Source organism: Astyanax mexicanus, chromosome 12 (assembly GCF_023375975.1).
Source record: "Astyanax mexicanus isolate ESR-SI-001 chromosome 12, AstMex3_surface, whole genome shotgun sequence".
Classification (NCBI taxonomy): domain Eukaryota; kingdom Metazoa; phylum Chordata; class Actinopteri; order Characiformes; family Acestrorhamphidae; genus Astyanax; species Astyanax mexicanus.
The window spans coordinates 9,265,355-9,280,948 of NC_064419.1; the positions used below are offsets into that span (position 1 = coordinate 9,265,355).

At 39.6% G+C, this 15,594-nt stretch overlaps 1 protein-coding gene across 1 annotated transcript in view; it reads left to right on the forward strand.

Moving 5' to 3' along the window:
- acbd6 (acyl-CoA binding domain containing 6) overlaps positions 1-15,594 on the forward strand; it is a 56,035-nt gene that overhangs the window by 7,359 nt on the left and 33,082 nt on the right. The window contains exons 4-5 of the mRNA XM_022670833.2: positions 168-250; positions 5,666-5,771. Coding sequence (XP_022526554.1) covers positions 168-250; positions 5,666-5,771 — 189 coding nt within the window. The remainder of the gene's footprint in view (positions 1-167; positions 251-5,665; positions 5,772-15,594) is intronic.

Here is a 15,594-nt window from a genome sequence, read left to right on the forward strand (position 1 = left end):
AAGGTTAGTATATGGGTTGCTGTTGTGTAGTTACACAATTATTAGAGATACTTCTGGGATGAAGCCTTTAATTGCATTTTAATCATCAATTTCTTTAAATAATTGTATACATTACTGTTGTAATACATGTTACACGTGTATGTGTGTGTGTGTGTGTGTGTGTCCAGTGTTCAGAGCGAAGAGGATCACATAAAACCACTTTTGGAGGAGCAGCAGTTAGCTGTCTGTACCAGGAAGAAGAGACAATCAGGTAACTCTCTCTCTCTCTGTCTCTCTCTCTCTCTCTCTCTCTCTGTCTCTCTCTCTCTCTCTCTTTCTCTCTCTCTTTCTGTCTCTCTCTCTCTCTCTCTCTCACACAGACTCTCACACACTCACACACACACACACACACATTTAATATGCATTTAAATGCAGTGCTCCGACACACTGCTGCATTTTAATTACATTTTTGATGATAATGATAATGATGATAAGAGATAAAGGAGGGATGGATAGATGATGGATGGATGGATGGATGGATGGATGGATTGATTGATGAGTGAGGAAGGGAGTGAACAGGTGGATGGGCGTAACACATGTTCAGTCCCTTGTTGATGATGTCATCAGCTCCTTTGAGGGGAAAAAGAGAAAGCAATTAACCTCCTTCTCTCTCTGTACTTTCTCTCTCTCTCTCTCTCTCTCTCTCTCTCTCTCTCTCTCTCTCTCTCTCTCTCTCTGCTTGGCTGGGTTGTAATTTGCTGGGTGTGTGATGGTGATGATGAGAGTCTGATTGTCTGATTGCGGTGTTTGATGATTAGATTTGGGTTTTAATTGCGTCTGCTTTACTCATCCAGAGAGAGAGAGAGCCGCACCTTGAGCACCGCACCCCTCACCGCAACCCTCACACTGCTGATTATTAAAGCCACAGTTCAGTTCAACATCACCACATCCACCCACATTTAGTTTGTGAGCTGCCTCAGCAGGGCTATTCTAATTATAAATGTACTCAAGCAGTGATATTTTAGTTATACATTTCCCCAGCAGTGCTACTTAAGGCATATGTGGATGAGAAACAGCAGAGAAACAAACACACATGCTAAGGCTCAGTTAGCTTAGCTGATGTTGCTATCCTAGCCCTGTACAGCTTGTATGTTTCAGTGGGAAAACTGACAGTATGTGAAGAGATATATGCTAAGTTTGGTAAGTGGAAAGTAGGGGTGGAATGGTTCACGCCACTAACCATGCTAAGCACTAGCTCTTTTGCCGTTCAGAGGTGAGTATAATCAGCCTGTAGCCTGTTGCTATCCCCGGCTAGCACTGCTGGAGCAGCATTCGCATTACTTATTACCAAACGCTAAGTGCTAGCTCTTTCACAGTTCAGAGACAAGTATATCGGACTGTAGCTGGCGTGTTTACCGTGATAAAACAAGCTATGTCTGATGAACCGCTAGCTAATATCACCATGGCTTACCAGAACACTCTTCAGGATTCTTCATTGTAGCGCCGTTGGCTGGCATTACCCGCTAACTGCAACTAGCGCTATCCCTTATCTGCTTATGATAATGCTGCTGCACCCAGCCTTACTGCAAATAAATGGAAGCGCTTTACTCACCCAAATAAACTGTTTTCAGGAAAGAAATCTGTGTAGATTAACATCCAGCAATCGTGTGACCGTTTGATCGTTTGAAGTTTAGTTTAGTTTGCCTTACAGGTCCTGTTGAATTAGAATGTAAACATGGCGACACCCCAGTTCTTTAATAGTTTCGCTTAATGCACCTTATAATCCAGTGTGCCTTATAGTGCAAAAAATACGTATGTAATGTTAAACTGAATCTGTATATGTAAATGTGTGTTGAGCAGCGTCTGTACTTTTAATGCATCTTTTTATTTTAAAATTACAAAAAAATAAATAAATAAATAAAACCCACCGTACTGAAATTGTACCGAACCATGGGGTTTGTACAGTGACCCCTAGTTACACCCCTTATAGAGAGTAAAAATGAACTTAAACATGCCGTTTGTTGTGTCTGCCTGCATCGATTCATAGAGCTGCCTGGGAAAAAGGGGGGGCCGAGGTGGGATTTGCTGAACAATTCCTAATGTTAGTGCAAACAGATACATACCTGGAGTTTATTCACCTGTTTAGCCTACAAACCCCGCTAGGCCCCGCCCATACATACTGAAATTATATGGAGTGCTTTAGCTCAGACTGCTTTTCGCACTGTCACAATTACACAGTGGATTATTGTATGTGATTTAAGAGATTTTTAGCCATGATTAGAAACTTTAGACACACACCCACACACACACCCACACACACACACACACACACAGTTCATGCTGGTCAGTGAAATGTATTTAACAGGGCAGCACAGGAAGACAGAGCAGCTGGTGACCTTCCCAGCATGCTTAGCGACAGGGCTGGTGTCATGTCATTTATCAGCCAGTCATTAATCGTGTGTGTGTGTGTGTGTGTGTGTGCAGCCACAGGTCAGTGGGCTGACGAATGAGCCCCTCTATTGATTAGTTGCCCTAAGAGAATGATGATGCCAACATAACACACACACACACACACTCTTTTATTCACTGACACACAAACTATCACACACACACACACATGCGTACACTCCTATATGTGTGTACTCACAAACACACACACACGCCGATGGAGTGGTCATGTGACGTATCTGTGTTAATGAATAGTTGATAGGAGATTAATTTCAGATAGAATCTAATTAAATCAAACTGATTGATCAGGTCTGATGGAGGCGTGTCATAATTCAGACGCATGACTTTTATACTGCTTTAATACTGAAATATATATATATAAAATATATTATCAGCATTAAATCAAACCTGACTGACACATCTTTATATTGTCAGACAGACAGACAAAAGGACAGATAAATGAACAGACAGAAGGATTTTTAGACAAATATATGAATTGATTGATTGACAGGCAAACATGTGGATGAATAGAGCCATAAACAGGGATGAATGGATTAGTAGTATAGGAAGACATACATACGAAAGGATGGACCAATGGATGATTAGACAGATAAATGGACGAACAGATACACAGGTGAAATATGAATAGATGGATGGATGGATGGATGGATGGAGAGTGTGATACACAAATGGATGGATGTATAATTGGATGGACCTATAAACAGATAATTGTTCAGGTTGACAGACAGGTGATTGGGTGAATTAATAGACGCAATATAAATAAATACTTACTTACTTGTTTAATAGATGAAGTGATGTATGGATGGATGGATGGATGGACAGATGGACAGGTTGGATGGATTGATGGATGGATGGATGGATGGACAGATGGACAGGTTGGATGGATTGATGGATGGATGGATGGATGGATAATAGCAGCCTTCTTTTATTCTGAAATGAGGTATAGCTAAGTCAGTTACAGAAGTGTTTCATTAAAGGTAAAGGAAGTACATAATTACTCAGAATTAACTTTAAAAGTGAACAAATTACAAAATTTAGCAATTCAAGAATTACATTTACAGAACATTTACTATAAAAATGGTTACATGACATGAATGATTAATAACAGGAGTATATGGCAATAAAAATACAGAAGTGAATGTACAGAATTAAGTATCTATAGGTTTAATACTTTAAATTTAGAAAAACTATAAAATTAATGATTTACAGAACTGCAGAAGTAATCTGTGTACGTCTTCTCTCTGCTGTGTGGTGTGTTAGTGTGTGGTGGTGTGTGTGGGGTGCTGGTGGGGTTCAGTGCTGCAGTAAGACTGAGGGCGTAATTACTGGGCAACCCTACGGGAGGAAATGTATTAATTTATTTATTAATATCCATCGCATGATTTAACCCCACTATTAGGAGGTGATTGGAAATGGGAATAATTAGAGCCGCCGCAGCCCAGCACTCCGAGGAGGAGGAGTAGTGCATGTGTGCATGCGTGTGTGTGTATGTGTGTGTGTGTGTGTGTGTGTTTTATTCACATGCGTTAGGGCTGTACAATAATGTACAATATTTTTTTCATTTACAAAAAACACATCAAAAGAGTTGTGATAATGCAGAGTACAGAGAGGTACAGCAAGGTAGAGCGAGGTACAGTGAAGCAGAGTGAAGCACAGCAATGTACAGTGAGGTAGATTGAGGTACAGTGAGGCAGAGCTGCAAAAATGAGGTACTGTGAAGCAGAGTGAAGTAAAGTGAGGTAGAGCAAGTTATATTAAAGAAGAGCGAGGTACTGCAAGGTGTAGTGAGGTGCAGCGAGGCAGAGTGAGGTACAGTGAGGCAGAGCAAGTTAGAGTGAGGTACAGTAAGGCAGAGTGAGGTACAGTGAATCAGAACAAGGTACAGTGAGGTAGTTTGAGGTACAGTGAGGTAGGTTAAGGTACAGTGAGGCAGAGTGTGCTAGAGTGAAGCAGAATGAGCGAAACTGAGGCAGAACGAGGTACAGTGAGGTAGTTTGAGCTACTGTGAGGCAGAGCAAGATAGAATGAGGTACAGTGAGGCAGTTTGAGGTACAGTGAGGCAGTTTGAGGTACAGTGAGGCAGTTTGAGGTACAGTGAGGCAGTTTGAGGTACAGTGAGGTAGTTGGAGGTACAGTGAGGTAGTTGGAGGTACAGTGAGGTAGTTTGAGCTACTGTGAGGCAGAGCAAGATAGAATGAGGTGCAGTGTGCTAGATGGAAGTAGAACGAGGTACACAGAGGCAGAGTGAGGTACAATGAGGCAGAGTGTGGTAGAGTGAGGTAGGATGAGGTACAGTGAGGTAGGATGAGGTACAGTGAGGTAGGATGAGGTACAGTGAGGCAGAGCAAGATGGAATGAGGTACATTGAGGCAGAGAGAAGTAGAAGAGGCACAGTGAGGCAGAACGAGGTACGCTGAGGTAGTTTGAGCTACAGCGAGGTAGTTTTAGGTACAGTGGAGCAGAGCAAAATAGAATGAGGTACAGTGAGACAGTGTGCTAGATGGAAGTAGAACGGAGGCAGAGTGAGGTACAATGAGGCGGAGTGTGGTAGAGTGAGGCAGAACGAGGTACACCGAGGCAGAGTGAGGTACAATGAGGCAGAGTGTGGTAGAGTGAGGCAGAACGAGGTACAGTGAGGCAGAACGAGGTACACCGAGGCAGAGTTAGGTACAGTGAGGAAGAGTGTGGTAGAGGTGAGGCAGAATGAGGTACCCAGAAGCAAAGTGAGGTTTATTAAGGCAGAGTGTGGTAGAGTAAACAGAACGAGGTACACGGAGGCACAGTGAGGAAGAGTGTGGTACAGGTGAGGCAGAACAAGGTAGAATATGAAAATAATAATATATAATAATATTTTTTATATCACCATGTATATTGTTTTCACAAAATAGCTCAGGATAAATATTATATGTGATGTTATATGTAATGTTATTTTAGGGCCATATCGTCCACTTTTGGTTTCCACAGGGTTTTTTTGGTTTAATATTTTTGAGTTGGCTGATCTTTCTCTTTAAATATGAAGCAGCTCTGGAGGATGAGGAATCCTGTATGAATGTTTAGCTGCATCTGATTTTAATTGGATCTACAGTTTTTACACTAAATATGAACTCACTGCTGAATGAATTGGTTATAGTGATGTGATCAGGAGTCCGCTGCTGGACTGTACTGTGTAGTTTGGTGTTGCTGTGCTGACAGTAAAGATCTGGTTCTGTGTCTCCAGGGAAGAAGATAAGAACATATTTGACTTCTGTCGAGAGAACAACATCGAGCAGGTCAGCAGAGCTCTCAGCGCCAAGACAGCCGACGTCAACACCAAGGACGAGGAGGTAAGAGCAGGAGATGATCTGTGGTCAAATTAGTGATATTACTAAACAGTGATGCACAGTTTTAATGTAGAAGTTATTTGCTTGCACTCAGAGAAGAGAGGCTGAATACTTTTGCACACCACATGTTTCAGTTTTTTTCTTGTAAAAAATGTTTTAAATCATGCATACTTTTCTTTCCACTTTACAGTTGTATACCACTTTGTGTTGGTCTTTCACATTAAATTCCAATGAAATATATTTAGGTTTGTGGTTGTAGTGTGAGAAATTATGAATATGTTCAAGGGGTATGAATACTTTTGCAAGCCTCTGTAGCATTGGAGTTGATGGGTGTGGTGGTCTGGAAGTGAGGGGGGTTCAGGAACATTTCTGCTATTTCACGCATTTTTTACGCCCTTATGATACCAAATGAGTGGATGGTCAGAGAGATGAACAGATGGATAAATGGATGGATTGAAAGATATAGATAGAAAGAAAGGTGGGTAGACAGACAGTTGCCTATAAAAGTAGATGGACAGTGGACGGATAAATGGATGGATGAGTGGAGGGATGGATGGATGGATGGATGGATGGATGGAAAGGTGGATAGATAGACAGTTGCCTATAAAACTAGATGGACAGTGAACGGATAAATGGATGGATGAGTGGAGGGATAGATGGATGGATGGATAGATAGATAGAAAGGTGGATAGATAGACAGTTGCCTATAAAAGTAGATGGACAGTGGACGGATAAATGGATGGATGAGTGGAGGGATAGATGGATAGAAAGATAGATAGATGGATAGATAGATGAGTGGATGGATAGATGAATACTAAATCCATCCCACCACTCATCCACTGCTAGATAGATAGATAGATAGATAGATAGATAGATAGATAGATAGATAGATAGATAGATAGATAATGTGGTGTAGTTCCACAGTAATGAGTGGACAGACAGACAGATAGACAGTTGCCTATAAAAGTAGATAGACTGGATTTGGATAGATCAGTGGAAGGATGAAAGGATGGGTATATAGATGGTTGGATGGATAGATACAGTAGATGAATAGGTGGAAGAATAGATAGATGGATACACAAATAAAAAGATGGATAAATAAATGGATGGATAGAAAAATCAACAGATCCATGTGTAAGTAGATACATAGATAGATAGATGAAAACAGTGATGGATGGATAGATGGATGACAGAGGAGAGTTTTATTATGGTCTCTATAGTCTGCCGCGTCTGATTGGTGGTGTTGTATAGAAGACTTTCTCTGTCTGATTAATCCACACAGATAAAACCCCACAGATCACAGACTGCTTCTTCTTTCCATCCGATCATCCTCCCCTTTATTCCTCTGTATGAGAGCTCAGCTGCTGCCACTCTTTCAGCTCTGAGACTGGCAGGTCCGTTGGCAGGTCCGGTCTGCCTCCAGATGGCTGCTGGAGCTCATTATTTTCATCCCACAGCTGCAGTCAATCACCTGCACCACTAGAGGGCACTGTTGTAGTTCCACAGTGATGAGGAACTACACCAGTGCCCTCTATCTATTCAGATAGATAGATAGATAGATAGATAGATAGATAGATAGATAGATAGATAGATAGATAGATAGATAGATAGATAGATAGATAGATAGATAGATAGATAGATAGATAGATAGATAGATAGATAGATAGATAGATAGATAGATAGATAGATAGATAGATAGATCAGTGGAAGGATAAAAGGATGGAAATATAGATGGCTGGATGGATAGATACAGTAGATTAATGAGTGGAGGAATGTATAGACGGATACACAGATAAAGTGATGGATAGGTGAATAAAAAAATCAACAGATCCATATGTAGGTAGAGTGGGAAGATAAAAGTATTGATATATAAATGACTGGATGGATAAATTGATATATATAAATGAATAGACTGATAAATGAACAGATGGTTCAACAGATGGATGATTGGATAGATAGAAAGGTGGATAGATAGAAAGGTGGATATATAGGCAGTTACCTATAGACATAGATGGACAAGAAGAATAGATAGATACAGTAGATGGATGAGTGGAGGAATGGATAGATGGAAACACAAATAAAAAGATGGATTGATAAATTGATGGATAGAAAAATTCACAGATCCATGTGTAGATAGATAAATAGATGAGTGAAAAGATTTTAGAAGAATTATAGCTATATAGATTTCTGGATGGATAGATAAATTGACATAAATATAAGTGGATGGACTGATAGATGAACAGATGGATGGATATAAAGGTGGATAGATAGAAAGTTGGATAAACAGATAAAATGGATAGATAAATGGATGGATTGAAAAATCCACAGATCCATATGTAAGTAGATGAATAAACGAGCGGACAGATTGATTAATGGATAGAAAGATGTATAGAAAGATAAAATGATAGCTATATAAATGGCTGGATGGATTAATAAATGGACAGATGTGAGCGGATAGACAGAGCCGTAGGTGAGTGTAAAGAAAGATGGACTGGATATAAATAGATAGGTGAGTGGAAGGATAGATAATAGGATTGATACTGTAGATGGATGGATGGATAGATGGATGGATCAATAGCTGCATAGATGAGTGTAGTGAGAGATGATAGAAAGATGGACAGAAAGATGGACAGATCATATTTAAGTGAAGTGAGAAATGAATAAAACTATAATTAGAAACATAGATAAACGTGTGGCAGATTACAGGTGGACAGATTAGATAAATGGATGGATAGATAAATCAGTAAATAGATAAATAGATAGATGTTCATAATTCACCAGTTTCACAGTATCACTTTCACAGTTTACTTCCTGCGCTCCATAGACCTCCATTCATCTATCTTCTTTTTTTCACACGTTCATAAATAAAAGTGGGGAACCTTTAGCCTGAACTGGATGACCCGCTTCACCGCGGCCCATAACTCCGGTGCTGTTCACCTCCCTGCCCTGAATTACCTCATCTGGACCGGAGTGAAGCTCTGGAGCGGTGTACAGATACACACTTCAGTGTGAGAGTGATATATACTGAATACTGACTGTTACAGAATTACATCATCTTTTAGAATTGACACATATTAACATGTTTAGTAAATCTGCCCACTTCTAAATTCTACCCTTATTTATTCCTTTAGCATCGAATATTTTTGTATTTGTTGTTTAGTGCAATAATAAGAACAGTTAAGGCCATATTTTAGTGATCTATACTGCACTGATTAATTGCAAATCTCACAGCTGGATTTATGGCGTGTCAGTGTGTCTTTGGTACAGGGTTGGGCGACATCTCCTTAATTGGCAGATGACGATGTTTACAGTGAAACGTCGCGATGGACAATGATATCATTGGCGGGGAGGGGTAAAACAGTAAAATACTAAAAATATTTAAAATGAATAAAAAATAATTAATATAAAATAAAAACTCATTTAAAACACAATCAAAGGCTTTCTAATAGTGCGCAGAATAATATCAGTTTCAGTTAGTTTCAGTTTCAAATAATTTAAACAGCTCCCCAAAACCTCAACCTATCCTTTATATTTGACAATATTTGATTAAATTTACAGGTCCTCACTCATCTTAATTTATTTAACTAAACTGAGTTGTTATATTATTTTTAGCTGCGCATTTTGCCTGATTTTTCTTGATTAAATATCAATAAATATGTGAATTTAATACCTCTACTTATGACTGACGTTAACTGTTTAATCCAGCTGTTATATTATATTATTTTATATTAATGCCATTTTAACATTTTTCATTTCTATGTTTTGAAATTCGTTAGATTATATTTTTGTCAACATTTTGGGTTTATTTACGTTTGTTATTTTTTTAATAATAATAGAAATGATATAATATATTTTCTTTTGTACATTTTTTAAGGGGCGAACAAAAGTAAGTCAATAGTTACTTTTACTGGTAACTAGTTACTTTTATAGTGGAGTCAGTTAGTAACTCAGTTACTCTTTTGGAGAAGTAACTAGTAAATATAACTAATTACTTTTTCAAAGTAACGTGCCCAACAGTGGTTGACAATGAGCAAGTTTCCCGACACAACGAGCAGGCTTATTCTATTTGCGTGAATAACATGAAAAGTTTAAAATTAATACAGACATGTAGAAAAAAAAACGAAGACAAGCTGTAACCTAGATATAAATAATAATATCTTAATAATAATAGAATAATAATAGAATAATAATAAATAATAGAATAATATGCCAATTAGGCAATTTGTAGCAGTAGGGTATTTTAATTTTCATCCCTGACTCTAATTCATATAAGTCATATACCTGATTTGATCTTTTTCTGTACAATCCCTGCTAAAGTTTTAGGTGAAGGAGACCTAAAGAAGGTCAGTGCATGTTTCTGGAAAAACAAAAAAGTGGGCGTGGCATCGCGATGGTTACCATCCATCACGATGTTGGGTCGTAAATGATGATGGACGATGATATCGTCCATCGGCATAACCCTACTTTGGTATCGTGAGGGCACAAAAAATATACCTTGCGTAGCTCAAAACATGCAAAAGGCAATTAATCATAGGTGTGTTTTTGAACATACTCTTTGCCAGTCATCATCATTCCCTTTAAGAGTGCACTCTGCGTTTGGCGTGTTTGTATCTTAACAGTGTGATGCTTTTCCGCGTTTCAGTAGAGGATACTGACCTGCTCGTACACGCTGTAAAGATACGCCAGCAGCTCATTTAAGGGACCAGTAATATTTGGAGAAAAAAAAAAAAACATAAAAAATGAGAGATAACATTTTCCGGTAAAAGCAGGGAGTTTATTTATGGATAAGTCTAAAGTAAAGTCCTGCCCTTGCACATAGAACCAATCAGCTTGCTGATATCGCTGCGAGAGGACTAGGGTCAAGCTGGCACTAGTGGGGAAAGCCCCTAAAAGAAAACGGGTGTATTTGGTCGATCTTCATGTCAGTCAACTGGGGAGATAAAAAAGTGGCGATGTTCACTTGTAAGAGGTTCTTATCTACTGAAATTGACTATTAAATAATTGTGGTTAGATTTGGTAAAGTCTGTTGTTGGATATGATATGTGTATGATGTCTGTACATTAATCTGGTCTTCAGTTATGAATTTCAAAACATTTCCTGGGGCCAAGGGGGCGTTTTGTTACTTAAAATTAACATATTAAATGAATCGCTGTTTTTTTTTTCCCCTCAAGAATATCGTTATCACAAGAATACCCTGAAATATTGTGATATTAATTTAGGACCATATCACCCACCCCTGGTGTATACACGCCCCAGCACCCCACCCCACCCCCGAGTTTCTATAACTGAAATGCAGTTATTAATCTGATGAAAGTATGGTGGTCTGTTGGTGCTGCACGCAGAATAAGCGTGTTTTGATATTTTCATCAGAGGCAGTGGGCTCTGTTCTAATTTGGGATGGGATGAGCTCCCGGCGTGACCCCTGACCCGCTGAGGGTCGAGCGGGCTCTGCAGGGGCCAAACGCATTACCCTTAATGTATCTGCAGCCGCCGGGCGTTAACCCCCGAGCTAATAATAGATCAGAACCGGACATCAGAACACCGCTACCTGCAGTGTTCAGGTCCTGTGCCTTTTAAATAGATTTCTCTTTGGAACTAGGGGTGGGCACTGGGCAGTATGGACCTCAAACAATATCACAATATTTCATGGTAATGTGTACTATATTATAATATTCTTAGGAATATTAGGAATACATTTAATTATTTAAACACATTTAAGAGCATACTACTGCCAAAACATAGTAATATGAAGTTTTAATTAGTGTATTTTAATGTTAACGCAACGTTTATGCATGCAATTACTCTGGAAACTTGAACGCAATATCATTTTAAGCAGTGCTGGGCGGTATGACCAAAAATATATATCATGGTATTTTTCAAAATTCTGATGGTTTCACATATATCACTGTATTTTTTATAATATTTTTATAATTTTTATTTTTTTATTTTTTTGGTATGACTGGGCTTTATTAAAAGGTTTGTGAGTTACTGTCCTGTTAAGAGTACATATAATATAAAACACTAAGGCTTTAAATGAAGGCTTTGATTACTTTTATTGTGTTTACTTTATCCTACAAAATATATTCATATACACAATATATGAAGAAATCCGATCTCATTAACAGAAAAACAATAATGAATAATGTAAACAACAGACCTTAAAAAAAGATATGCCAACCACTTTATTACGGCTTCGTTTACAAAAATAAATATTTTAATAAATAGTTCAAGACTGTATTAAAATCAGCCACAAATCTCTTCTATCCTCAGTTAACAAATATATTTAGTTCAGTGTGCATTAAAATGATCATTTTAGCAACAGTATTAATATATTTAAACAGGGCTTTAGTTACTGCTCACCTCATATAATCAAGTTTTAGGGAGTTTTATCACTTGCTGAAAAAATGTTTAATATATAGTGTTGTTTTTACGCAGGATGGAGTGAGGTGGGAATGTTTAGGCTCCAAAGTGCTAGGCTACTGTCATTTCCAGTGTTGTTAGCTTGTTAGGCTAACTGGCTAGCATTAGCTGGTAAGCCATTCCAGTGTGCTTCTTTGGCGGCACTGTTCTACACTGTGTGCACTTACACAGCGCTCTGCAGTGCCTCTAGTGGTGTGGCGGTATGAGAAAAATGCATACCAGTTCCTCCTCTGGTATACCATATGAACCGATATACAGCCCAACACTAATTCTTGGGGGTATGACAAAACACTTAAAATATTTAAATACATTTTAAAGCATACTACTGCCAAAACATAATAGCATAAAGTTTTATTCAGGACCTTTAATGTTAACCCTTTAATGTTTAATGCAGGCAATTACTCTGGAAACATTATTGTAATACCACGTCAGGGCCCCAAACTAACACTGGCCAACCACCTTGGGATTGCGGGATGAGATTAAAGATCTTTCGGAATGCATCTGAGATTATAAAAAAAAATCATTTTGGTAGAAACAATTTAGAAGCACTTTTTTGTGAAAACTGCTTTCTTGAACTGTGATTGGAGGTTTTCCTAATGCTTAGCAAGTTTGTTTGTTTATGGATAAGCCTTATGGAAAGTCCCACTCCTGAACATAGAGCCAATCATTTATCACTGCAAAACGAATAGGACCAGCCTAGTGGGAAAAGACAGTTAAGAAAATAATTGTATTTGGTGGATCACCATGTTAGTCAACTGCGGAGCTTAAAAAGTGGCAACATACACCAATAAGAGGGTCTTAGCTGCTGAATTAATTTTCAATTAATTGTCCAAGCCCATTTTGTAAGTTTTGTCAAGAACAAGTTTTTTTTTTTAAGGAATTGTTCAGAAGATTAAATCTTAAATGGAGCTTGTCCAGAGCAGCACCAGAGTAGGATTGATCTAACCTGAAAAGTGTTTAACACACACTGCTCTCCCAGTCCCAGTGCTGGCAGTAACAATAAAAGGTTGGAGAAAAGTGTGTGTGTGTGTGTGTGTGTAAGTGTGTAAGTGTGTATATAAGAGTGTGTGTCTGTTTCTAAATGTCTTGTTTGAGTTGGAGTTGACTGAGCTGACAGCTCTATTCCTCCTGCCGCTCTGTTCCTCTATTTACCCCCAAATTAACCCCCGCTCACCCTGCAGAGTGTTTTCTGTCGGCTGACACACTCCGCTGGAGCTGCCTGTCACTCCTAATCCCGCCATCCTGCTCTGGGATTTCCAGGTCTTTCCATTCTGTCCTCCCGTCTCGCGTCTCCCGGCCTAAAGGATGTAATTACGTGAATCGGGGGCTGGAGGTGGGGTTAGCGGAGAGGATTCTGGGTATTTGTTGGGTTTGTTGGGTTAGTGCACTCTCAGATCGGGAGTGAAGAATAAAAAGCTTCTATAGGACTTCATCATGTTTAAAGCTGCTGCAGGTTGAAAGCAGTCAGCTTCAATTTTTCCAATTCTCCGCCCGGTGTTCTCCGCTTCCTGCAGCAGCTCTATTGTCCTGAAGCGGCTTTTAGAAATGCAGTTTGTGCCCAGTAATGCGCCAACGAAGAGAGGTGGAGTCAGGAAAACTCGCTAAGAGCAGGAGAAAGAACCACATCAGAACCCATCCCCCTCAACCGCAGGTCCGTTACATGCAGAACACGCTTGTGTATAAAATGTATTTATGTGTAGAAACCATTGGCTCCTGTTTTAATACAGATCATGTGTAAAAAAAAATATACGCCTATATCCAGAGCGACTTAAAACAGTGCTTCGATGTTTCTTCAAATATCTAAAGCTAGTTTGTAGACTAGGATCAAGAGATACACAGAGCTTGATCATGTTTAGAACCCTAGGAACCCTTTTTTTTTTTTTTTTTTTTTTTTTTGGATTAGTCTAGGAACTCTTTGAAAAGATGTGTCTTCAGTCGACGTTTGAAGACCGCGAGTGACTCTGAGCTGTTCTGACAACCAGTGGAAGTTCATTCCACCACCTTGGTCCTCCAGCACAGAGAAGAGTCTGGATGTTTGTGGTTTTCTGTGAGTCTTGAGGGATGGAGGTTTGAGCCGGGCCATACTGGAAGCTCTAAGAGCTCTTGGTACAGATCTGGTTTTGACCATCAGTGCCATCAAGTATGAAGGAGCTGGTCCGTTTTTTGCCTTGTAGGACAGACTTAGGGTTTTGAATCGGATGCGGGCGGCAACAGGAAGCCAGTGGAGGGAACGCAGCAAAGGAGTCACATGTCTGAACTTCGGAAGATTGAAGACGAGTCGTGCTGCAGCATTCTGAATTAATTGTAGTGGTTTGGTTGCTCGCAGTGGAAGACCAGCCAGTAGAGAGTTGCAGTAGTCAAGTCTTGAGATGCCAAGAGACTGCACAAGCACCTGAGTGGCTTCCTGAGACAGAAACGGTCGAATTCTTCAGACCGTAGAAGTAGGGTAACAAAGATTGTGAATTTCTGGACCAGGAATGGTCTTAGAACCAAAGCTCATCTGTAGCGGCACATGGCTTAGTGGTTAGCATGTTTGCCTCCCAGCTCTGGGGTCTTGGGTTCAAGTTTCCATATTTTCCCCAATGCAAGTTGATGTTTAGAACAAGGGATCAATGGAGAGGACAAACACTTTTTTATTGTTTGTACATTACATTACATTACATACATTTGGCAGACACTTTTGTCCAAAGCGACTTACAATAGTCAAGTACAAAAGTAATAGAAGTTAAAGGTAAAACATCTTTAGATAGGGCTTAAAGGAGGTCAATGGTAAATTATGGGATAGAGGAGTGAAGGAGGGGAAGAAGGAAATGAGAAGTAGTTAGAAGTAGTGTGTTAGAGGTGTTAGGAGAGTAAGTGCTCTTTGAGGAGCTCTGTCTTCAGGAGTTTCTTAAAGATAGTGAGAGATTCTCCTGATCTGGTAGTAGAAGGTAGTTAGTTAGAGGTATTAGGAGAGTAAGTGCTCTTTGAAGAGCTCTGTCTTCAGGAGTTTATTAAAGATAGTGAGAGATTCTCCTGATCTGGTAGTAGAAGGTAGTTGGTTAGAGGTGTTAGGAGAGTAAGTGCTCTTTGAAGAGCTCTGTCTTCAGGAGTTTATTAAAGATAGTGAGAGATTCTCCTGATCTGGTAGTAGAAGGTAGTTTGTTCCACCATTGGGGAACTCTGTATGAGAACAGTCTGGATTGCTTTGTGTGAATGTTTGTTTGGTAAAGAGAGGCGACGTTCATTGGAGGAGCGCAGCGGCCGGGAGGTAGCGTAAGCCTTCAGGAGTGATCAGTGCAGGTAGGAAGGAGCTGTTCTGTCATCAGCTTGTAGGCGATTGTAAGAGCTTTGAATTTGATGCAAGTATCAACTGGTAGCCAATGAAGCTCAATGAGCAGTGGGGTGATGTGCCCGTTGGTTTTGG